Source organism: Dunckerocampus dactyliophorus, chromosome 9 (assembly GCF_027744805.1).
Source record: "Dunckerocampus dactyliophorus isolate RoL2022-P2 chromosome 9, RoL_Ddac_1.1, whole genome shotgun sequence".
NCBI lineage: Eukaryota > Metazoa > Chordata > Actinopteri > Syngnathiformes > Syngnathidae > Dunckerocampus > Dunckerocampus dactyliophorus.
The window spans coordinates 10994200-11020787 of record NC_072827.1 but is presented as its reverse complement, the minus strand read 5'-3'; the positions used below and the strand labels follow the sequence as shown (position 1 = coordinate 11020787).

At 40.8% G+C, this 26588-nt stretch overlaps 1 protein-coding gene across 2 annotated transcripts in view; it reads left to right on the top strand.

The window, feature by feature from the left end:
- Nucleotides 1–3676: 3676 nt before the first annotated feature.
- The window catches only part of LOC129187512 (receptor tyrosine-protein kinase erbB-4-like), a 357011-nt gene continuing 334099 nt past the window's right edge, over nucleotides 3677–26588 (top strand). For both annotated transcript variants that reach the window (XM_054786945.1, XM_054786944.1), the window contains exon 1: nucleotides 3677–4059. In XM_054786945.1, coding sequence (XP_054642920.1) covers nucleotides 3981–4059 — 79 coding nt within the window. In that variant the 5' untranslated portion in view covers nucleotides 3677–3980. The remainder of the gene's footprint in view (nucleotides 4060–26588) is intronic.

Here is a 26588-nt window from a genome sequence, read left to right as displayed (position 1 = left end):
GTTGCAGTCAAGGTGCATGATTAATGTCCAGATGTGTGGACATATTGAAACCCAGGGTGGCATTCGTCTTTCTCAAAGTGCAAAAGTAAGCAGCATCTGGTCCGGAAGGTAATAACCCTTTGTCACATTGTTTCCTCTGCGTCGCTGATTTCAAAGTAATAGAAACAACCCGTCAAGCGCAGCATCACTTTGTAAAGCCCTTTTTTGACTTTTCTGTCATTTATATTGGGAAAAATGCTTACTGTAGAGATTAAAGTTTATTGCGGAGAGATAGAAACACAACGCTTTGTGAGGGGAAAAACACAAGTCAAGTCTCTTGGGTTAGAATTGGACTTTGCTGTGCAAAACGACAAGTATTGCACATTCAATATAAGTAAGAAAAGCTAGCACATACTTCTGAAATTGATATGACTTGTAAATCAAATGTAAATCCAATTCCTTCCAGTTCCCGAACCTCAAAAATATGAGCAAAAAGTACATTTTACAAACAATAATTATAGTTCTTCATGCAGAAAACAATGTGCCGATTATAAAACAATGTGTGATTATAAATGAGAAATGGATGGAACTAGTTATTTATGAATAGTTAATTATGAATACTTATACTATAGTAATAATTTAAATAATATTATTAAAATATTATATATGTATACTGTATTTTTAATAAATTTTTTATTAATATAAATTACTGTATAACATTAAATATAATATTATAAAAATTATTAATAAAATAATTCATATAAACTACTTCATTAGAGGCTTTGTAATTACTAAATAAATACATCACTTTTTCCATTCAAAATAGATTATGAAATGACGACTGAAACAACAATAAGGTCTAACTCTCACCACCTAAGTGATCGTTATCGTGGAGGAGTGGAAGTGGAGTGTTGCCAGCTATCCTGATAGTAAATGTTGAGACAGTCAACCAACATACAAGCTGGACACAGACTACTCTTACATTATATCCAAGTTTCATTTACGTTAGAAAAATATTAGGCATTAGGTCAGATTATTTATTTACAAGCAAAGCCATCTTATTACAGTTGCCAGCCATGTTTTTGTTTGTTTAACCTGAATGTTTTGAGGTCAGACCTTGAAAGCGCCAAGCGGAATATCGCTAACCTCCCAGCTGTCTTGAATACAGCATCTGTCCGCGAACCCCGCTTTAATCTTCTCGCAGAAAAGTCCAGTGTTATTGTTGAGACTGAGAAAACATACAGCTTATCCATCCCAAATGAGTCACATTTTTTCTTGAGTAATTAAAAACGTCGCTTCAAGGGGGCCTCGTAGTTAGCATGTCGGCCTCACAGTCAGGAAATCGAGGGTTTGAGACCTTGTCGGAACGTCTCCGTGTGGATTCACTGTGTTCCAAAAGCATGTACGTTAGGTTAACTGGAGACTCGAAATTGTCTCCAGGGGTGAATATTGTTCTGAATGGTTGTTTGTCAACACAGTGCATCTGAAAAGTATTCACAGCACTTTTGCCACATTTTGTTGCGTTACAGTCTTATTGCAAAAAAGGAATACATTCATTTTGTCCCTCAAAGACTTTGTTGATGCACCTCTGGCGGCAATTACAGCCCTCTAGCATTTTGAAGTTATTATGATGTCACAAGGTTGGTACACCTATCTTTGGCCAGTTTAGCTCATTCATCTTTTCAGCACGTCTCAAGCTCCATCAGGGACCAATGGGAAGCATAGGTGTATCGCCATTTTCAGATCTTTCTGGGCTGTGGGCCACACGTCATGTTCTTTGTGCTGCTCTGCTGCCCTCTGTCTGCCATGTGTTGCAGCACACCATCCAGACTACCGGGAGGAGCTAATCAGACGCACCTGTGGACATTTATCCCCTTTCTTAAGCTGCTGCCTGCCCTTCATTCTGTGCCACATTGTTACCTGAAGTCAGCCTGAGACCTGCTCCTCCCAGCACCTTTTATTATTCAGTGTATTCGGCTTTCTGCTCATTTTTTTGTCATAGCCTGTAAGTACCTTGTTCCCTGCTTGGCTCCTTCCAGCAGCGGCTAGTTATCTTGTTTTCCTGCTAAGCCTTTTGCTTGTGTGTTGTCTTACTCTGCCAGTTTTTTCAGCAGCTACCTTAGTTAGTCTTTTGTGTTTTTTCACCCTGTTACGTTTTTCCGTGTGTAACAGCGTCCTCTGTTCTAGTTCTCTTTTCCCGTGACTGCATCCGGGTCACTTGCTTTGTACTTTGCCTTTTTTTTTTTTTCTTGACATTTTTGTATTTTACCACTTCGGTGGACACCTTGTGTATTAAACCTTTGTTTCCCGGACTACTCTCTTCTGCGTTTCAGGGGATCCAGTATTCGGCCTACGGTCGCGCATAACTACACAGTGTTATCCTATCTTGTGTGACAGATTTCTGACATGCACTGTCAACTGTGGGACCTTTTTATAGAAACGGCTGTGTTCCTCTACAAATCATGTCCAATTAATTACATTTACACAGGTGGACTCCAATGAAGTCATGGAAACGTATCATGATTGGTCAGTGGAAACAGGAAACGCCCAAGCTCAATTTTCAGCTACATGGCTGTGAATACTTATATATTTTAATTTATTTTTTAAAAATAAATTTACAAAAATAATGAAATATTTTTCATGTCATTATGGGTTATGTGTACAATTTTGAGGGAATACAACTAACATAACAAAATGCTGAAAAATACGTTCGGGATGCACTGTATGTGCCCTGTGATTGGCTGGTGACCAGTCTAGTGTGTCCCCGCCTTGGGGGGCCAAAAGACAAAGGATGTAAATGAGAACCAATAGAAATTATTGCTTTTGTTGAGTTATTTGCGTCTGTATTTTTATTTTTTAATCTTTCTTTTTACTTATTTTTGTGTTTTTTTAATTAATTTTTTTTCTATGTATTTTTATTTGATTTACTAGTTTTTAATTTTTTTTTTTTTCATTTTTTGCTTTAGAATTTTGTGTGTATTCATACATCTATTATATATTTCATGTATGTTTATTTTTGGAAACTTAATAAAATATGCTATAGAAATAATTTAGTAATATTACTTTACAATATTGTCTTTATTTTACTTGAACAATTTAATTTGATTTATTACAAAATGTTCTTTTATTTAATATGTATTAGTTTGGTGATATTGTTACGTTGTCTTATATTGTTGCATTTCTTTAAGTTGTTTTCAACATCACAAAATCAATGATCTTGAAAATTTCAAGTAAAAATATTGGTATCAGTATCGTTATTGGCCGTACTGCCCATGATTGTACTTTGATTGATCGAATCAATACAAAAATTTGCAGCATCGCCCACTTCTATTTTAAACCATATTGGCACGCCGATCAACAGTTGCATTTGAAAATAAGGGAAATTTCCCGGAAAATAAGGGAAATCCTTGGAAAAGTGAGTGCTTTTTTGGACATTTCAACAAAAAAGGCAAAATCCGGGCGTTTCCCGGGTAAAACGGGAGGGTTGACAGGTGTGCATACTGGCTGTGACAGGTGCAGCACCAGATTTGAAAACGGTGTGTCATCTTGCCTTATCCAATGGCAGAACTGCTGGATTTGTGCCTGGTAGGGCTTGGAGGTGATGGTGGACCACCTGTGCCAATCGCAGCGTGTGTGGGAGGAGTTCAAGGGCTCGGAGGTGTGTCTGGAAAAATGAAGTGTGGAGCAGCATACTGAGTGCAAGTCGGGGAGACATGGCATGAATACAACCTTATACTGTTGAGACGAGCTTTACTGTCCGCGCGTTGGAAACTTATTTTGGAACTCCTTCCACCACCGTTTCAATTCCAGCTTGTGGACACTGAGAGGTTTACCCGAAAACTTAGTCCAAAAAAAAAAAAAAGACGAAAAGAGCTCCTGAAGTCCGTAAAGTCACACGCCGCTATTTGGCTCCCAAAACGAGCCTGTTGGTGCGTTTGCTTCAAACAAGGATACGCTGGTGGACATGTGAATTTCTAAGGAGATAACCCGCAAGCACAACAATGAAACAAGCGACTGTCCTGCGTTGCATCGACTTTTTCCTGACTTGCTGCTTGTTTGGGTCGAGCTCGTCACAATCAGGTGAGTGAAGCCGATTGAGTGCGTTGCTCCGCGGGTGCGAAGAGGCGCTAGGAGCTCCCGGAGCTACTTTTTACAAAACATTTGCGTTTTACATTCATGAATAGGTTACTTGTGTTTGGTAAATATTGCTGGATTGACTGTAATTGAGACAAAGCGATAATTTGGGTTTTTCAGAGAAAACGACGTGCATTTATTGGCCAGAATAGACCCATTATCTTCCTTTTAATGACAATATTGGAAAAGTTCCCCACCGGATTACTTTGTTTCTGTTCGGAAAATAAATATGCTGCTCAAATAAACATCCATCTTGGTGTGTGAAGCTTTTTATTCAATAGATCCGCTTCACAAACCCATTTTGAGCTGCAGGGATGCGCATGCAGTGATGGACCGTGATGAGCTGTTGTCCGCATGCAATATGAGAAGGCGCTGATATTAAAGAGGGTTAGCGTGAAATTACATTATTCCTCTTTTTTATTGTAACTCCCTTCGGGGGCAACGTGCAGCACACTTTGACAGGCACTGCAGCGGCGCTCAGCTTTTACGCACCGGCAAGTGGGATGCACACTTCTTTAATTTTGCTCCTCGCTTACCAGTTCAGTGGAGACTGAGCTGTATTGAATTTGCTGGTTCTGTCCTTGCACCTTGCAGTGACTTGAAGACAGACTGGGACGTTGTAAATGAGCAGCCTGGAATAAGCCTTTAGACACTTATTCACAGTCTGAATGCTGACATTTATGGAACAATACAACAATTGTTATTAGAACAAATGGAAATGAGGCAGACTGTGGCAAACAACTGAGCTATAATAAAGGATTCTGAGAATCCACTTTTGCACACTTCCAATAACCAGCCTGACACATTTCTATGAAAAGTTTCCATCAAGTATATAATAAGAGTAGAAAATGTGACTTGTGGCAAGGACTAGAACATCATCTCGTAATGTGGAAAAAACCCTCATAGAACCTCAGCTCTAAAGAATAGATTATGCAAACATTGTTGTGTAAACATTTGTTAATTTCTGGCACGGAGAAGGTAACAAGATGGAAGCGCTGTAATTTCTTTGTGTGTGTGGCATGGCTGCTGGCGTTTTATTGCTCTTGCAAGTAGCTAATGGGAAAAGAAGCACATGGCATGCCCACACTCGCTCCTGCTCAGTTGCTTTTTCATGAGCTGTATTTGATACAAGCTCCTTAAGGGGTTCACTATGCCTGCAATATTCAAATATGTTCATGTATGCTTGTTTTTTTTCCCCATTTTTGAATGGTCATTCTCTTTTAAAAATGGCTAAATTCAAACTATGAACTAAGTGTCGCTGGGATGCATGCATATGTGCAGGCTGAGAGTTCCTGCACTGCACCATTAAGAGTGCCACGAAACTCTGGGAATTGCAAATAGCTGATTGTAAACCATATGGGCCCATTCAAGATCTCGCTCTGTTTCATGAATATTCATGTTTCCCATGTGCAGAAGTGTAGGCATTACATCTGACTGTGTGTATTTATGTGGGCTCTTTCAATTAGTAGCATCACTGCAATGTGGGTAAAATTGCATCCTCTAATTATTCTGCTTTACGGCTTTCTGCAGTTTTGTGTTTTCATAGAACTTGACGCTTGTTTATTGTGGCTTGAATTTAGTACCATACGCTCTCTATTTATGTGAATGGACAGTGCGGTGATGGAGTGAGGCTGAAAGACCCAGCTGGAGAAAGACTACAAGAGGATTTGTTCTATTCACACACCCTCACAGCAGTGTGGACTATCAGTACTTGCACATTCATTGCTGATGTCTTTAAAAAAAAACAAAAAAAAAAACACACACAAAGCGAGAGACTGTGTGACAAAGTAAAAGACGGCACAGATTCGCTTTGCCGTAAAATGTTTTTACTCTCATTTATGCACTTGCTGGTGTTGCCTTGACTGAATGAGCAGTCGCCCCGTGCTTGATGGGGCCTTGGAGGCCATCAGGCACACGACCGACAGAGTGGCCGCGGCATAAAAGAGCTGGACTGGTTGATACGGTAGGGAGGCTGCATAATGAACCACAGTGATGGCAGTCCTGCCACGGCAGTGCTTTTTAACATCACATAAATGATCAATGAGTAGCAGTCTACAGCGTCTAGAGAAAGGAATATGAACAAAGCCTGCAACTAACAATTATTTCCTTAGTCGATTAATCTGAAGCTTGTTATTTTTATTAATCGAGTCATCGGTTAGGCACTAGATGGACCAAATCCATATGAACCAAACAGTTAGTGGTTTGGTCCACAGCATATCAGAAAATAGGCACAAATGTCACATTTGAGAGGCTGAAATCAGAGGTTTTGCATTTTTAATTAAAACAATTAATGGAATACCAAAATTGTCTTAATTAGATAATTGACTAATCACAAATTAATCATCAATTAATTGTTTCGGCTTTAATACGAACATGAATGTTCAGTTGGTGTAGATATACAGTAGTTGTGGCGGGACGCCAAAACATTCAATCAAATACCAAAATAGTTATTAATTTGATAGTCACATAATTATTGATTAATCATCAATTAATTGTTGCATCTGTAATTGGTGTATGTATTGCAGTGGGTTCCTAAAACTTTCTGACTTAGATTAAGGTTCCAAAATTGTTATAATTTAGTGAAGGATGCTTGATCCAAATGTCAAACTTTTAATAGGGATGTGTACCAAAACTCCTTACCGTTACTTCGGTGCCTCATTTTGGTGCTAAATTAATTCAGACTCAGCCATCTGCAACAAGTGCTTGAAGGTGATATTTTGCAAGTAACGTCTTGTAAGTAATGCAGCAGCATCTGGACAAACACACACACAGACTGACTTTATTGGCGGCCTTAACACACCAACAGCAGCGCTCACTTCCTTTTTTTTAAATAATTTTTACTGTGGTAGGTGCCAGCTGTCATTAATTGCTTGCCAGAGCAGCGATCGCATTCATTAAATGACAAGTCTTTATTACACACACTATTGTAGCATGCTGTGGGTTTGACTTTTGATTCATTTGGACTCTTTGTTTATCTATTTATTTTTTATGAATTGTGTTGGTTATCATTAAGAACAGATTACAGTCATTCTATGATGCTCCTACGTTGCATGCGTGCATGTGAATGGGATTGTTCCGGGCCCAAGACTATCTCTTACAATCGTGCCGAAATTAGAGGAAGTGCACCTTGCCTGGGTACGTACAGCCAAATGTGCCGTGCTTTAGGTGTTAGGTGGTCCCAGTGCTTCTCAAATAGATGAGGTGTCGGGGACTTTCTGTGTCAGTGCCTTCATGCATTGCCTTTGTGCCAAGAAGAGTGGGAGTCCACCTTGCCTGGGCACATATTCTTTCGGTGTAAAGTGGTCAAATAGTGGGGCACGCACCTCCTTAAAGGAGTGAGGTGTCAAGGTATCATTAGAGACGGGGGGACTTTCCATATTGGTGTCTTCATTCATAACAAAGGAGACGTCCCGGGCAAGGAAAACAAGTGACGATAACGGGAATAGAAAGAGCCTTGGGTTTATTGTGAACACTTAACTTGGAAATTATTTGAAGTTGTTGCAGATGTTATCTCAGCTCATTTTATGAATCTATTTTGACTATCAGGTGATTGTATGTGGAATGCTACTGCCAGCAACCCATACAGTGGTTTGTACAGGTCAATAAGACACCAAGAAGAAGACTAGATCCCGATTTGTGTCATTACTGTGATTTTCTTTTAATGTACATTATTCTTCAACACTAGGTTTTCCTCATTATATTAGCATAACATCATATAGATTTACTATATTATCGACATTGGGGGGCATGGTTTTTCGGTTTTGACTTGTTGATGAGTGCAATCAGCATGTAGACTGCATGCAGGCAGCAGAAGTGATTGGATGATGTTTTGTGTGACCTTTACAACATCTATACCCTCATTTATCAAATGCAGTTCTACAAGCAAAATACACGTGCATATGTTGCGCCATGCATCATCATTATTGCCAGCTGTTAGATGCCCCTTCCGATAAGGATTTCCTCTCGGGACTGGTGCATCCCACCTTTTTAGACGGCTGTCGAGTGGCAAACAAAAACGTGTAGCATTCAGATTTGACAAAGTTTATTGTTGGATTGGATTTTTTTTCTTTTTCACTCCCCTTAGGTTTCTCTTTATGTTGTTTCTCTGCTTTCATCCTGTTGAGGCAGGATTGCGTGTGTGTGTGTGTGTGTGTGCGTGTGCAAAAGGAAAGAGACACCAAAATAACTTCAGTGCAACACATGGCCTGAATGCGGAATTCACGTATCGACCAAACTTCCATTAGCGAGGTGCCACAACAAACTCTCATAACACAAGCTTGGTCTTGCTTGATAGCACAGAAAATTACCACAGCTAGTTAAGAAAAATTGGGGACTCAAAAGTTTCAGGGGGGGATGGGGTGGCGGGTTTGGGAAGGAGTGCTATATATTCGGTTTTAATTGGGGCTAGCAAATGTGTGTTTAGGACCACTAGGAATAGGTTACATCATGGAAAACAATGGAATTCTCAGGGCGACCCCACCATTCTCTTTAAAGTGTGTCGTAATGGAGTAGATGAAAAAAGTACTTCAAGAGAAGGGTACAAAGGATACAGTGTCACGCACAGTGCAGACAACTGTCAGTCAAACATTTCTGCTGAGACTCTTTCACCTTCCTGCAAGGTTCAGATGTGCTGTCAGGTTAACTTTAGTTTTCAACAGGCAATACCCTTTCTTGTACGTTTAGATAAATGACACAATTTGGATGTAACATGAAAACTGGGAAAACACCAGTTTCACCAAGTTAGACAATGAGTGAATGCCTATGATCTAGAACAGGGGTCGGCAACCCCTAGCATCAAAAGAGACATTTTGGCCCGTTTCCAGGAAATTAAAAGCTACTTGGAGCCACAAAACCTATTTAACCACTCACTACACATAGTTTCCTAAAGGGTATTGTCACGTTCCTTTTCTGTCTTCTTGGCGGAGTGACGAACCACACCTGTTGCCACCTGGCAATATGTCACATTTCTTAATGTCGTAACATGTTGATTAGTTCCAGTACCACTCTTCATACGTCTTAAGTTGCCCTTGTTCATTAGTGACAACGAAAACTAAGAAGCGAAATAGTGGACCAGCATCATGGTTTCTCACCGAGCCGACCCACCAGAAAACACTGCCCCTAGCATTTTGGTGGAGAATTGCACAGCACACGCTCAACTCCCACGCAGAACTCTAAAAGGCTCCTGAAGGCATCTGAAGAGATGGCGTAGTGACTACACAGAAGTATAAACTGGCTGGAGCCACAGCAGAAGGACAAAAGAGCCGCATGCCGCTCCGTAGCCATGGGTTGCAGACCCCCTGATCGAGAACATGGGTTCCCAGATTCCTTGAGCTCACGGCCCTAACCCTACCAAAACACATTGCGTCATAACACCCATACATGTCCATTTTCAAGGGTTTCAAAAGGTACCTACAGTACGTTTTAGACACATCTTCACACTTTACCCTGAGCTAAAATTCATACAGTCGTCCCTCGCCATTTGGCATTTTGAATTTCGCAGCTTCAGTCTATCACGGGTTTTCAAAAACAGAGTCATGGAAAACATGATTAGACCACCCTTATATCTTCAATTTATTGATCCATTTTAATGCTTGGTACAACTAAAGGTACATTTGTTTGGACATATATAATGATGCTAACAAATATAGCTCATAAGAGTTTAATCTAAGAGCTGATATCTAGCAACTTCCATGGTTTTCTTGATAACCAAAATCACGTATTTGTTCAAACAAAGGTACCTTTAGTTGTATCAGGCATTAAAATGAACAAGAAACTGAAGAAACAAGGGTGGTCTCATCATTTTTCTTTCCCATGACTGTATGTTGAGTAATCAATCAAGCTTTTTTTTGTGGTTGAATACAGCCAATTATTAGTCAGAACATATGCATATTTAAGCTAATGTTACATATTTTTTGCCTAAATTAAGCAATTTCAAGCATAAAAAAGGTTAAATGAACTAAAATACAAGTATAAGCTATTCAAAGATGTTGACTGGTCACTCGGTGTCAATAATGTTCGGTGAGACACACAAGCACCAGGCTTGATCGCCGGAACAACAGGCTTTTATTGCAGGTTATTTCTCTTGGAGATAAAGACTATCTGGATGATCTCACATCACACACAATAAACCCTAATAAAAATCCAGAATAAAAACAGTCTACTTTTCGGCCTTAACCCACAGCAAGATGAAACTCAACTCAACTCAGAGGCCCCGGTGTAATTTCCTGTCCACCATTCGCTCTGCTCCCCAGGGAACACATTTATAGCAAGGCACACGAGCACAAGGCTAATTCATGTCTTTATGGCCTATTTACTCTTATGTTTACTATGTTGGGTAATATGATTGTAAAGGTGACTATAGGGATGTTATTTCATGTCTAAAGGGGTCTAATGTTTAAAAAAAACATATTTAGAAGGTCATAAACAGGATTTGTATTCTCTAACTACGAAAATATTCCATTTGTAATAAGCAAATGAGCAATCCTGCTTCATGGAATTTCACTTATCACCCGTCGTGTCTGGAACCAATTAAACATGATAAATGAGGGATTACTTTATGAGTAAGCATGCACACGAAACTCTGTATCATTATGGCACCAGTACCGACGTAAGCGGTAGTAACTGGACCAAAAAACCAAGTGGATATTGGCGCCTCATTTCATTGCTAAATGAATGCAGACTCAGCCACCTGCAACAAAGTGCTTGAAGGTGAGATTGTGCAAGTCGCCAACAGCAGCACTCAATTCCAACACGGTAAACTTGCATGCGTGTTTCTGTCATGACAACACTTCCTCATTATCAGTCAATAGAAAGCGAGGTGCATTCACAAACACCGGAATTCTGAACATCAACATCATGACGCAGCACGTATTTAACGATAATTGTGGATCAGTTATCAAATTCTGCTTGAATTGTGGGGAATGTATCCACATAAACAGTGGGATGCATGCACTGTAGGGATCGTAAAAGCACTTTTTGTGTACTGCTGCTGGTTTTGCTGTGATAACTGTGACAATTTGTTGTGGAATTTATTTCATTTTGGTGAAAATGTTGATATTGAAGTACAGTCAAACCTCAGTTTTCATACGCCGCAGTTTTTGTATGATTTGTTTTGTTTTTTTTTGTCAGATTTGTCCTTGGCGTTTGTACACTGTCCGTGATTGTACAGTGTATCGGTTTACGTGCAATATTGCGTGTAAAAATTACTTAGTTTGCCCTGTACGGTATTGTTCGGCGAAATCGAGTGCCCAAACAAAGCACCGTACGTGTTTCTGACTCACTGCCGATGCATTTCTTATTGCGGGTGATTGCTGAATAACCCACCATGGGGCCAAAGAAAGTTGCAAATGCCAGCAATTTGATAAAGAAGCTGAGAAACACTATTGAATTCGATCTCGCCAGGATGGTACGGGAAGTCCGCATCAACAAAAATTGGGAAAAACTGCTTTGGTTTTCCTACATTTCGGTTTTTGTTGAACCTTTTGGTACAAATTCATAACAAATAAACGAGGTTCCACTGTATTTAAATTACTATTCTGTTCAAGAATGAAATAAAAAGGCAATACACACTTAGTCCCAAACTTTCCTTTTAAGTTAGGAATAGTATCAAAACTAGGGTTGTCCAATAATATCACCCCGATATTGGCATAAAAATGTAATATCGGTATCAGGATTTTTCCTGAAAATGAAAGCCGATAATAAACATAATGCTGTATATATAGGCCTATGGGCTCCCGTACTTTCCGGCGCCCAAAAGATGACCTCATCAAACTGCCTCTCAAACGTGTAAACAACCGTAGGTGGCTCGTAGCAAACTAGCTCGCTCCTTCCATTCCATCCACTAGTCGGAATGTTACAATTCCCGAAAGTAATATCGACATATCGAATATCAGCAAAAAAGCCAATATCGGACATCCCTAATGAAAACAATTGTCCAACAATACAGACGAGCATTTTGCTCGCGTTTGTTGCACTTGCCTGGTCCATTTATTGCGGCAAATTGGGTCTTTTGAAAAGGTGAACAAGCTTACTACGGCTGCTGGAGTGTTTGAGCAAAAGCCTCCCACACAATGCTCAGGCATAATATCCAAAAAAATAACAACAACAGAAATTCATCAAAAAATGCAGCACCACAACACGAAAACAATTGAAACAATGGAGGTGGTGTCCCGGGTGTAACGTCACTTCTGCATTCTACTCCAGATGCCGGAAAGACAGAGATTTTAGTGATGAAAACTTTTACAAAAGTCAACATTTGAGCACACATCTAACATAGGAAATATGCCTTTCAATGTAATTTTTCATGGTGAAGATAATAAGATTAACATGTCTTTTGGTGTCATGAGCACTTTAAAGCAGTGATCCGGGCCGTGGGTCATTTGGTACCGGGCCGCACAGAAAGAAAAAATAATTCCCATGATTGAATTTTTTATGTTTTATTTTGAAAAGTGGCCGGATTTTATCTGTTACAACCGTCTCACTTGACGCATGTCCATTGTGCGTGTGCTAACTTTATCTCATGTCACAGATAGACTACTACTGTATTTTTACCATTTTTCTTTCACCTCATATTTGGTCTCAAATGCTGATACTATGTGGGAATGCATAAAGGTAAGTTTTGATGACTTATTGAGTGCTAATGTGCACATTTGTCTCAAGTTAATTCATGCTAGCACACTGCCTTTTACCACACACGTCAAACAGCGATGTAATAATCTGTCTGGAAAAACTTGGCTGGAACTTAAACTGGTGGGTCAGCATTCATTTTGTGCTTTTAATTTGATGTTATCCATGTCTTTAGTTTTACACAATACATAATACATAAGATAAATTAGATCGCTATGATGTACGACCTGCCCCTGGTCCGCAGGAGATTTGTGGGAGCACAAGCCGGTCCGTGGGTCAAAAAAGGTTGGGGACCACTGTTTTAAAGCACCATTAAAGGCCCATCCGCATTTCAAAAGTACCGATTTGGCACCGGTATCAGATAATGTGTAAATGATACTGAACCCTACCCATTTGAAAACTCTACTCTTCCAACCAAAAGCTTGGATGTCTAAAAGTGTCATGTACGTACATCTGTCAGTCTGTGCGACCGTCGAGCCGCGATAATCTTGTTGCATCCCTTCTCGCACAGTAAGAGCGTCTGTCCTCGTCATCCTCCTGGAGGGCTTTCAGGATGCTGTCAGCCACTCAAACCTTTGACAACCACAATTTTGAAGGTTTCAAAACGTGGCGACAAAAGCAGTGGGACGCATCCGCATGTGTGTTTTTGTGCGGTTGATGGCTGTCACTGTTTGTCTGTGTACAGATGAATGTAATTGAGGTGACTGACAGACGAACTGACTCTCTCCACTCCCGTGTTGCTCCTTGTACCTCTGATGTATACCCTCGCTTGCGGTTTGGTGTGCCTACCACATTAAGTGGTGAAACAAGTAGAAAAAAAATTACAGCTAATCTGTGTTAAGAGACGCTCATTATCGCGACTTGGAGGTTTTTTTTTTTCCCTCTCTGTATTGACAGCCTGCCATGTTGAAGTGACGACTTTCATTGTCATTTTCTTTATTTTTCCATTCTCCGCCAGAGTTAATAACTGTAGTGAACATATGAAGAGACGATAATAGGCGGACAACTTGGACATGAAAGACCAGTTCCACCTTCAAATGAGCCTTTCATTCAGTTCTGCATGTGGGTGCTTAAAAAGGCCGATCTCTCTCAACTTGCTTCCTCTCTGTCGCTTTCCTCTTTTAGTAATCCCCTTCTAAAATATTCATAGCTAATCTGCATTTACAATGTAATTACAGACGGCCTTTGAGTGATATCAGATAAAGTCGGCTGAACACACACTTCTTGCAAAATCTTGATTTGGCAATTTGTGTGTTGGAATGAGGTAGTGTCGACTTGATCTGTTATGTCGTTAAGACAATATTTTTGTCGGCAATTCTGCACTTTAGTGATATGCAGCGATAGACTTGGAGTTACGGTTGCATTGTACAGTTTGTTGACTGCTGTGTATGCAAGTGCTCTAAGGGGTTTTGGTATAGCGGCAGTGTGATGGATGTTGCTTAAGGTCTCATAGTTTATATCATGCTCTTTTTCAGAGCACAAAAAAATGTGAGCCTGAACAACAGCGCCCCTGCTGGTAGCAGCCAAGTATCGCATACTCTGGATTATTATACCTTTCCCTGCCTTAAGCCTCCAAGTATCTAAAAGGCTCCTGCATTGTCAAACACAGGGTTTTTTCCACCAAGGGGCCGCATCCTGAAAAATCAAAGGCTGCGGGGGCCACTTGTGTCACATTTTCTAAACCAACCCAAGCACTGATGTATAGCTAAGAAGTTAAATATAGTATAAACGAGCAGCGCTTTCCGTGCGAGCAGTGGCGGAGCCAGAAATTTTTCATTGGGGTGGCCAAGGTGAGACTATTACTCATATAGGAGTGGCAATAAGTTGATACCTGAAATGTCTAGATGGCCAATGGTGGCCACAGCCAATACACAGCTCCGACACTGCCTTTGAGCTCCCCGCACAACGACACAGCAGTCGGGGAACAGTGAGGGGGGACGAACGCTGTAGCTAGGCAGCCGAATAGCCAACATCTAACGTGAAACTAACTTCACCACAGTACACCGCGGACATGTCTGCATGGTGGTGTTGCGTTTTCTTCCTCTTGCAGGTGGCGGGAGTTGTCTGGCAACCAGCTATTAAAATCTCTTTAACTAATAAAGAGTTAAACTTCTTAAAGTTGGAATTTTATGAGAAGCCAACCAAAGTAAAGTTTTTTGGAAAATGAGGTCAAGGGAAAAAGTCATATTATGGGAATAAAGTCATAGTATTACGACTTCAATCCCAGCCAATTTTCAAAAGACAACCCCATCATTACCAGCCATTTTAGACGATTTTGACTCCTCTTTGAAGGCACACAGAATATTGTGTTCTTTGGCTATATAAACATGGAACCTACCAAAAGAAAGATTAGACTCCTGTCTTTCATGAGAAACAAAGTTAGTTTCTACCTTTTTCTGTTCTTTAGTAACCAGCAGTAGAACATAGGTAAGTTTCAGGAAAATAGCAGATAGCATTAGAAAAGGGAGAAAACCAGCTTTTTGTGAAAAGATACATTTTAAGCATAACTTTCGCTTTGACACATGTTTTTTGCTTTTGTGAGCTGAAATATTGAAACAATTATACAAACATAAACAACACAAAGTGGGTTGTTTTACATCAAAATAACAATTTACACTAGGTCCCCAACTTACAAACACAATTGGTTCCAGACGACCGTTCTTATGTTGAATTGTTCTTAAGTAGGGGAAAAGGTAATATTACCACTGATAAAGGTACTACATGTACAAGTATACATATACAGTATATGTGTATGTATCTAAATATGAGTTTGGATGCAGTAGTAATATTAAACGAGGATAATTAATGAAAAAAACAATAATAAAAATGATATAATAATACATTATGATAATTGTTATTTACCTTTTGAAGAGGAGTGGTCGAGCATACATCGTTGTGCTGGAGTTGGAGGAGGAGATATTGGGGAAAAAAAGGACAAATTGTCGACGTCGTCGTTAGACTCTTCTAAAAGAGGTAGTGTTCTGTGGGTGGTGTAGAATTAAGCAGGCCTATTAACGCTTCATAAACTTTAATCACACGCTCTGTCCGGGTTGTACAATTTAGCTTTCCATTTAGCTTTATCTCCCCACCATCTAACTCTTCCTCTGTTGGTCCCATTAGCAGTGTCACAGTGCCCTCTACTGGTCAAGCATGTACAGTAACAGTATAAATACTGATTGAGCGACTACAAGGCAAAATAAAATAAAATATAGACCAGTCGGCTTGTGTTCATATCCGCGAATGTTTGCTAGTCGGATGTTTGTAAGTTGGGGACCTAGTGTATTTACAAATATGACACCATTAAATATTTACAATTTTCACATTTGGAACTGAACGGTGTGTGTACATGTACATGCTTTAAAATTTCCCTACAATTCTCCACACTGCACTCCTCCACGCTCCTTCTTGTCATGTGTGATTTTTTTTTTGTTTTTTTTTTTTTTTTTGTTTACATGATCCCTGCCGAGCTCTTATCAAATGCACTTCTGCCACCTTCTGGCCGTTTTTATGGCTTAAAATTGCTCTGAAGTGAAATGCATTAGTGGAGAGTTGCGTCATCACCTCTTTTTGCCTCCTGCACAAAAAACCCTGTAAATGACGTATAAATACGTTGTTGGGATCAACCGTTCGGGTTCATAAAAACGTATAACTACGTCTTTGGTATTAAGAAGAGTTGAGAAGAAAGAAGAACAAAAGGAATGGAAAAAAAACAATAGCAAAAATGGTAATAAAATAGCAAAGACCAAAGTTCGTACTAATAATTGGCTTTTTCACCGATGTCACAAAGCTGTGATTCAGTTTTGAAATATACATAACTTTTTACCATATCTACATGTTTGTTTGCAAAATACCTAAGTGGTCCTTGCATCCTTTCATTTTTCAGTATGTCGCCCTCGGTGTTTAAAGTTTGGACACCCCTGACTTGAGTTGATCATTTTTAAATGAGAAAATTGTAAACACTGGGCAAAAAGAGCTGTATCAGCCTAAACATGATTAAGGGCACCAAAACATAAAATCTATGTATGTATTATCTTATAGTAATGACAACATTTTTAGCTATTTTGTTTTTTTTGTGTTGGTTTGAAGCTTTCTTAGTTTTATTGAGTGCTGGAAACCTCCCAAACAACACATTTGGCACACGGTTAGAGGAGTTAGATTGGTATGTAATGCAAAAGTAACTGCTCCTCACAAATGCGGCTCAATGCATCAACATAATTAAACTGTGCAAAATGATCTCCCCTGTCGCATAAAGTGTCCTCCCGGGTCAATTTTTCACTCGTTTGAGCAGAGGTTGGTGGCGCGCTATCAAAAGGGCCACTTGGCATTTGTGACCTGTAATAAACGACTTTGCAGTCAGTCACAGCGGCTATAAAGAGACATCTGGCAGCAAACGGGAGAAGGAGTGAGGCAGATGACAAATGTGCAGTGGTACCTCAGGTTTCGTATGCCCTGCTTTTGGAAGGATTTGTTTTTTGGCGAAAATGTATGTTTCGATTTTTGTATACTTTTAACACTGGGTAAATGAGTGGTGGTACACAGTAGCTGTGCTTTTGGCATGGGTACAATATCATGCCTTTTTTGTGGTATCCACTGTCAGGAGGTCTTGATCCAGCTTAATACCTTTACCGCTTTTGCAAAGAAATGTTAAATCTTTAACATTCCACAAGCTTTTAGCCCGGATTTTGATCTCACTTGAGGCTTTTGGAGTTTACAACAAATTCAGAGGCAAATTGGTCCCCCTGTCGTGCTGTCTCCTGCATTATTTTATCAACTGTTACAGCACGTGCTGCAGCATACTCCCGATGTCTTGGGATTGGTCTGCAAAGAGCGGCATTAAGAAGAACCAATGAGAGAGGTGAACATGGGGCAGCATGACTGATTTGAAAATCTATACACAAGGTCAACTATTGTGAATCAGAATTGCCCCAATTTCTATGCCTGCATGGAAGAACAACTCCCAAATGTACAAGTGGGCTGTAACAGTAAGAGTTTTTAACTGCCACTGTAAGTTTAAGAAGTTTTTGTATTTGTGCCCCTCATCCGTGGAGCTAGAGTGCTCCTTGGGTCTCTTCCATCAGTCCAGTCTTGAATATTCTCATTCAAGGGTAAGGGAGTGTGATGCAGCCAATGCTAATGCTGCAAGATTGCCCATCGTGACTCTGGAACATGTTTTTTAAAATTTTGCTCCCAGGGCAGCTGTCCCACCCTTTCACCCCCATACTAAGCCACTGTTTTCCCATGCATATGCCTAGACTAGAATGTCATGCCCTTTACCAAGGCTGAAAAATGCCAGATAGTGGTAGATAATTTCCTTCTAACTTTGCAGCTGTTGTAATGTTGAACTGAGGGAGACCAACAAACACCATAGTGTGTGTAAGACAAACACTTTATTGACGTTTTCTGCTGTTTTTTAAGGTAGCGGTTAGACTTTTCACAATCAGGATTTTTGGAGTTTAAATAAACCGATAACCGATCCAACCATAAGTGAAGGCACTGTTGGAAGAACTTTGTGTGACAGTGACTTATAATTGGTGGGAAGTCCAGGATGTTTGTGCTGCGTTTGGTACACACGTAGAGGATGTTGCATACCCCTCGTCACACTTATTTATTATCAGCCCGAATCAAGCAGAACAACTATGAACAAATGTCAAAGTTTGTACTACTTTGTAAGAATGCTGTTCGAATACTTAGATTATTCTTCAAACCCGTCTGGAATCATTCTTGCACAGTCGACTTGAATGTAGTTGGAACACAGCAGGAATATTAAGAATGCCGTTTGAATGCAGTAAGAATATTTAGAAAGCACTTCAAACTCCGTTGGAGTGCCATTTGATTGCTGCCCGAAATCTGGTTGGAAAGTTCAGCATCAACAGGAATAGGAGCTGGATCTTCAGGGGCTTGTTGGGTTGCAGCACCTCTGCCTTGCCCACGCTGGTGGTGAAGATCCTCACCTTGGCTCCTTTTTTCCTTGGTGGCATGACGAGATGTGAATAAGGCGACGCTTGAACGCAGAGTGACGTTTCAGCGGCAGCGTTTTTATGTGATTATGTGGTGTTCCAAATTACATCCGGACTCATTCGAGAGACAGTTGGGACATTTCAACTGCATTCAATGCGCATCCGTGCATTCCGGCTGAATTTAGGCACATTTGGAGACATTCTGGCAGGATTTGAAGTGGCTTGCCTTTCAAATGCCGCTTGATATTTTCCACTTCGAACGCACCTTAAAAGTTTTAGTATGAGCAAAGCCTTCAGAGTGGCCACAAGAATGGGTCAGAATATTTGGAATGCAGTCATAATTCAGTCAGAACGTTATAAATGCACTTTTGAATATCCAGGAATAATCCAGGAATTTTCATTCCAATGGCACTCTGGCTCAACTAGTGTGACAAGGGTTTTAATGATCGCTCTGTCTGACTAGTGAGTTGTTTTCTCTTAGATTACTTCAGAAAGTATAAAGTTTCTGTTTCACCCCAAAAATATTCGAAGATACTTGTGACATCATCGATCCGTTCAGTAAACACACATTATATTAAATTTCACAGATTGCACTGATCATTGGCCGGTCAGTGCTGATCAGATCGGTTTAAGCTGTAGTGGTTGTAGTGTAATTTTTCAAATAAGTTGCAAATAAATGGAGTAGAAGAATATTACACGATTATTTCATCGTAGTTTATCATTCAGCAGACAAGGAATGATGAGCAGTCTTGTCCTTTTTTTTTAAGACATCATGTGGAATGGCTTTTTGTAGGTCCTGTTGAAATGATTTCACTGATGAACCATTCTTAATTAACAATTTTTATACAAAGGTGGAAGTACTGATGTCCCATTTTATTGCTGACTGTCCGTCAGTCCATTTTTGTTGAACAGATGTAAACATGCAGATAAATAACTTATTGTGTGGAGTTTGGACAACATGATATTTTGAAAAACCCTATCAGTATTACTTACTTACTGCAGTTCGGTCCAGTTTGTGGATTTATTGCTTCACAAAATGTCTGTGCGTTTCAGTTTTGATTTTGCCTCTTAATGAGCTGGAGATAGATCTTCGGTTTACTCGTATCACATTACCTCTGATTAAAAGGATTGACTTTCTAGGCAGTAATGGTGTGGCTGTCACTGGCACAGTCACCTTGGAGCAGAGTAGAAATAACGCAGCTCTTTTCTGGTGGATGTGAAGGTTCATAAAGCACAGGATGAGAGAAGCAGGAAAGGCAATTGACCTTGGCTGCTTTTTTTTTTTTTTTTTTGGTGGGGGGAGCTCCCCATACGGCCACCAGGATGGATGTGATGGTCCTGCAGTGGAGGATGTTAAAGGGACAATGCAGTGAATAAGAGCAATTATTATTAACAGTGTTAAACACTGCCAGTGGCAACCACAACAATCTATTAGTTAATGAATACACCTCTGACTGTGTCAACCAAACCTTATCAATAATTGTTGACTTGTTGGGTTGTTTGAGTCTCTGGAACACCAACAGTGTGATGTCAGAGCTGCTGACACACAAGTTTTGCTGTGATAACACAGCTGGGAACAACAGCACACTTTGAAATGGGAAACCCAAACCACCACGATCAGTCCTCTAGTTGTTACTTTGTGGACGATGCCTAACCTCTCACTGTATGTTGAAACATTTCTATTTTTTTTTGCGAAAAAAATTTTGCCTCAGTTTTTGTACAACATTGCTTATAAAAAACTTGCCCTGTATTGCATCGTTACGCAAAATCCAGCACCCAAACACAGCACCCTATGCGTTGCTTGATGAAAGTTTTCTTTGAGTGGCGCTGACTAAGTGCAGTCCAGTACCAAAGTCAAATATGCCATTTCCACCCCCCTTCGCTAGACTATTTACCTGCGACAGGGGTCCTTTATCACAGCCAGTCACTAGTGCATGAGTAAACACACAGGAGGGGGGGCGTACACTGCACATCGTGCTGCTTTCAGTTGCCTGCCTTTGTTCCAAAAGCTCTCTCCCACAGAGAGACATTATCCCCCCGATGGCAAGGTGAATGGGGCTGCTGATGTAGGATTATTTGTTGCAGTCCATGAGAGAATGGATGGCGTGTATGAAAGAGAGAAATTCACCTGCTTTCAGTCAGAGAAGGGCAGTCTGGTGCAAGAGAGGGAAGGTGTCTTTTTGCTGGGGTGGAATATGGGCCAGTGTCTTGGGAGTCTTGGTTAAAGTGTTCGCTATCACAGGAGCTGTATGGACAATTAATCAGCAGTGGCCCAGAGGGGAAGATGGGACTCTGACAGGGACACTTCATTTTACACAGGACACACACACACACAAACGCACACACGCACACACGCACACACACACACACACACACCTACCTGCTGGCAGGCTCACCCACTGCTTCTTTTCTCCCCCTTTTTTTGCTCCTATTATCATTTGTCCTGCTACCTTTCCCCCAGTCTCGTCTTCCCCATTCCTCCTCTTCTCGCCTTCCCCCTCTTTGTCTTCCCTCTTCTTGATTTGAAATAGTTGAGAGTAACCTCATGAGACTTCACAGCTGGCTCCAAACTGTAAGAATCGGAGTTTCTTGCAGCTCTGGACTGGAAGACAGGAGGGGTTTATTGAGGGAAGAAAATATGCAAAGCAAACCACAGTAGACTGGTGGTGATATGTCACCCGAATCGCACCTCCTTTCTTCTCCTTGCTCATCCCTTCATTTCCCTCTCGCCAACCCCACAGCTGCTGCTGAGTGATTGATGGGTTCAGGTTTGACATGGCCTGCTTCACCCAAGGGCGCCGCCAAGGACAATGGTAAGAATCAGCCAGATGCTTGAGACAGACAGACAAGGGAAGTAAAAGACAGAAATTGGAAGTGGGGGATGCTGTTAACCATCGAGCCTTGCCAAGGTTGTTGGTATAAGTTAAGATGGGCGTTACGCATATTCAAACCGTGTGCTTAATTTCAGGTTTTGAATGATGTTTGTCGTGCTGTGGACACGGGGAAGGTGTGACGAGTTAAGCGCTCACGTCCAGATTAATTTCTGATAACTGGAATTTTGTTTGCCACAGCAAGGATCTTGCAAGTTCTGATCCGGTTTTTGTCTTTTAACGCTTACTTTGGATACATGTAGTCATCGGATTAATACATTAATGCACATAATTGGCCCATAAAGGAATCAAAATAGTGTAATGTAATGTTTGATCACATAATGCAGTATCAATGAGAGCTGCAACAATGAATTGATCAATTAATGGTCAACTGATGATCCAATTAATCTATTTTGGTGTTTGATTAATCATTTCAGCCTCTCAGATGTGAATATTTGTAAATTTTTCTTAGTCACCCATGGATGCAGACCTGTTATGTTTGTTTTAAGCAAAACAAATATTCACAAGCATCAGCGTTGGCTTTGCAAAACGGCGATGGACATTATTGCCTCTTGTTGCAGACCAAAGCACTGTTTGTCTTTGGCTTAAACAGTGGTCTGTCTAGGACAAAAGCAATTACTCCAACACAACACAACACAACAATTTTCAGATTAATCGACTAAGAAAATAACCATTAGTTGCAGCCCTATTGACAGATCTGCAGCCCATTCCATGACAGCTTCCTACAGGCTGGAAGTGGTACAGTAGCCACCAAAATGAGTGTTAGTACGCGTCTCCAGTGGGGTTCTGCTCCTTTTGGTAAGCAAACACCCAGAGCGATGCAAAAGAAAACAAGGCCCGTAGTGTCTCCCTGCTCCAAGTGTTGTGGCCTGGAGGAGACTCCCTGTGGCTGTGGTTCCCCGTCCCACGTGATCCGCCTGGAGATGAGGGGGGGGGCAATGTCACATGGCCCTTGTGAGCAACGGGATGGGTCCTCTCTATTGAACTCGTCAGATGCAGGCATGGTGGATTTCATATTTGACTTTTGGTTGAAATTTCAGGATGAAATTAAAATGCACTACACCTTCTTTAAACATTTGAATGCACATGTCCAACTGTTGAATGTTTCAGTACTTTTCGTTCTCTCACAAGTTAGTAAAAGTTTTTCCTATCACTACTCTGGTGGGCATTCCTGCAGTCAGCATGCCAACTACATACTCCTTTAACACTTGCAACATCTGTCACTTTGTGCTATGTGTTAAAACTGCGCATTTGAGTGGCCTTTTATTGTGGCCAGCTTAAGGCACAGCTGTGCAGTCAAAGTGCACATTTAGTAGTGAGCTTTTATTGGGACCAGCCTAAAGCACACCTGTGCACTAAAACTGCACATTTTGGGGTGGCCTTTTATTGGGGCCAGCCTTGAGCATACCTGTGCAATAAAATATCAATTAGGTGTGGCCTTTTATTGGGGCCAGCCCAAAACACACACGCAATAAAACTGCAGATTTTAAAGTAGCATTTTATTGTTACCAGTCTTGAGGTGATGCAATGATGATGCAAGAAAATAGCTTATTTTGGAATGGCCGTTTACAGGGGCCAGACTAAGGCACACCTGCGCCCTAAAGCTGCACATTTAGGAGTGTCCATTTATTGGGGCCACCCTAAGGCAGGCACACGTGCAATAAAACCACGGCACAATAAAACCTTAATTATGAGTGGCCTTTTACTGGGGCCAGCCTAATGCACATGCGCAATAAAACTGCACATTTTTGGAGTGACCTTTTATTGGGGCCAGCCGAAGGCACACCCGTGGCCTTTTATTGGGGCCCACCTACAGCACATGTGCAATAAAACTGCACATTTTCAGAGTGACCTTTAATTCGCGCCAGGCTAAGGCACACGTGTGCTTTAATCATGCTGTCAAGTCAGCATCTTGGTATGGCACATCTGTGAGGTGGATGAATTATGAATGCTCACTAACACAGATTTAGACACATTTCTGAACAATGTATGAACAAATATTCAAAATAAGCAAAATTTTGCCAAACACAATTAGCTTGGCAAACACATATTCCTGCAGGATTCTCACTATGCCGTATTGACATTTAAACTGAGCAATCACAGTAGATTTTAGTATCTGAGCTATTTACATTGTTCAAGCTTATACTGTTTAACCATTAGGAGGCCACAGCTATTGGTGAGGGTGAGGAAATTGCCAGCCTCTGAAACTGGGGTGCAGAGAGTAAACTTTTTAAAGGGCAAACCTTATCGGCACAATTTAAAACTTGTGCACAAGGCGGTTGGGTCTTGACCTCAAACTGCAAATGCACTTTCAGCCATGCTAACGGGCACCAACAGAATAGCTGATGATTGAGCTCAATTGTGAGACTATAAGGGACACCTATCTGTCCAGACAGTTGTTTCTGATGATGCACTGGCACTCATTAGAAGGCATGCGCTTGAGCTTTGCTATATTTCGCTTCAGTTTTAAATCCAACTCCAACATTACTCATCATCTTTGAGGAATACGGGTAGTCGTCTGTTTACAGTGTTCCGTGTTACATTTCATGGTTATGAGCACACTCCACAACCATTCCTTATGGTTATTTTGCTGCGTAAACGCGAGACTCGCTCAAGAACTAGTTGCAGCTTTGGCCGAGTTTGTCTCAATCGCTTGACTGTTGCGACCATCATTAAGGATAAAGATCGTATTGTAATGTCTACCCAGACGTTGTAAGGACGAGGAGGTGGTCGATCAACAATCTCTTCACTACCCAAACAAATGAGCAAATTCAACTGTCCGGCCCACACCGACACAGTCAGGAGTCATGTCCCGTTCAAGGCCTCAGTGTGTCGGAAAACTCAAAACTCTTTCACACTACACACAGCTGCCGACTTCTAAGTTCTGAATTCACTTTACAAGGCCTCCTAGGAACCAAACCCAAGAACCACATGAGATCCCTGTATAGACATTTCTATGCAAATTTGTCCTACTACTCCAAAATGCAGACAATTGAATGTAAGCAAAAGATGACAATTTACTGATACTCGGGTGGAGGGAATCCTCTGTGGGCAGTGCAGGGAAGGCTAGGCAGTGAACAAAGCAACAGGGTCCGGCAGGGAAGAAGGTGACTCAAACTGCAAAAAGTGCACAAAAAGCAGAAAGTCAAAAGGAGTGGCAAAAAACACGAAGAAACAATCTTATCTGTATACAAGGGCGCTGCAATAAAGGAAAGAAAGGTCGGGGACAAGAACGATACAGTATATCAATGCCCAGTTAAAGGGAGGAAAATGTCTACATACACTGATCTTGTTTGGGTGTATTCTCCTTGCTTGAGGTATAACGTTACAAAAAAGGAGGTGACATCTTGCCTCCTCTCCCTACCTGCAAGTGAAATAACTGTTTCAATCCAGGTAATGCTTTAAAATCACCCCGTCTGTGTTGTGATGGGTATATTATTTAACTGTCAACCAGCTGTCTCGGAGCCGTGTCTGGCCAGCCGAGGAGTAAACACAACAGCGCCGAAAGTCTTCACTGCCAACTTGTGCACGCTTCAGACTGCCTATGTTGGAAGCAAGACAAAGTCAATAGGATGAATAAAACATCCTGGAATCAGACCCGTCCACCTTGGGAATTGTCATGCTGTCAGTATAGCTTAATGGGAAAACATGGGGCCAGTCCCGAGTTGGACAGTTTAAATGTAGTTAGGCCACGTGGATGCTTTTGTAGATCAAAAACCGACAAGTTTCTTACACCTTCATGTTATATTCATTTTTGTTTGTACTGTCACCTTTTGAAAAATGTTCTAAATTTTTATCAATAAATTTGAAAAAGGGCACATAAGCCTGGTGACAGTTTCTATATAAAGTAGTAAGATCATTAAGGGGATGGATAGAACTACTCATCCAGAGCAGATGATGTAAGGGGATATAAATAGAGCCATATTAGATCATAGATTTCTGAATATGTGACTCATGCTGCACAAGATAGTAACATATAGTTAATTCGTGCTAATTTCATGTTCGTGATAGGGCAGTGAAACTAGCTTTAAAAAGTCAAAATGTCTAAGTGGTCATGTTTATCACAAAGCTCGGAAGGCTTCCAAAGTTCAGTAGCCATTAGGGATTTTTACAAAAATATGTGCACACAGGGGGAGGTATCTGTCATCAAAAACTCTAATAACATAAAATAAATATTAATACAGTTGAACCTTGGTTGGCATCATTAATCCGTTTCAGAAAGCCACACATGTTAACGCAAACGCAAAACATGTTTTTGTAGTTTTACATGCGTAAAACAATATGAAATGCATATAAATGATGAATGAAAGGGATGTGATTGTTGACAAAGACAGCGATAAGGCAGTGAGGTCCACTCGGACAGCACCTTCGTGTTTTGCCATGAGTTAGTTCTTGAATTCAACAATGTTTCTCACCTTCTTTATCAAAATGCTGGCACTTGCAACTTTCTTTGACTCCATTGCGGGTTATTTTGCAGCCGTGATCAAAGGAAAAGCAGCGACGTAGCTGTGTTCGTTAGCAAAGAACTACAGAATAAATGATGACATCATAGACAAGCGACAGAGCTAACTTCCGGTTCCTCATCCATGTGTTGGCAAGCTAACAGGCTGCTAACAAGGACGTTTTGTGGTTAAAAATACATTAAGAACACAGTTGGAGTCACAACAAGACATACACCATATTGTACGCTAACTGGAAAATATACACAAAGAGAAGAAAAAAACATACTAACCGAAGAGCCACCTACTCAAGGGTCAAAATGTGTGCAGCGTACAAAAATTGCTTACAAGTTGGCAGGTCTGACATCTGCCAGACTTGTTGTCACCTTACCTGCAATGTAATAAAAAAACAGAGGCAATCAGGGGGAAACAGGGAGGGGAGCGCTTGTTTATTAGCTCTGAGCTCATTAACATCACACCTATTAGCGTCCTGCCGGCTTCACTGGCCCCTCTTCGTCGCTTCATCCTGAGAGACAGTCTTGCTGTCAGTGTGGAGAGGCAGT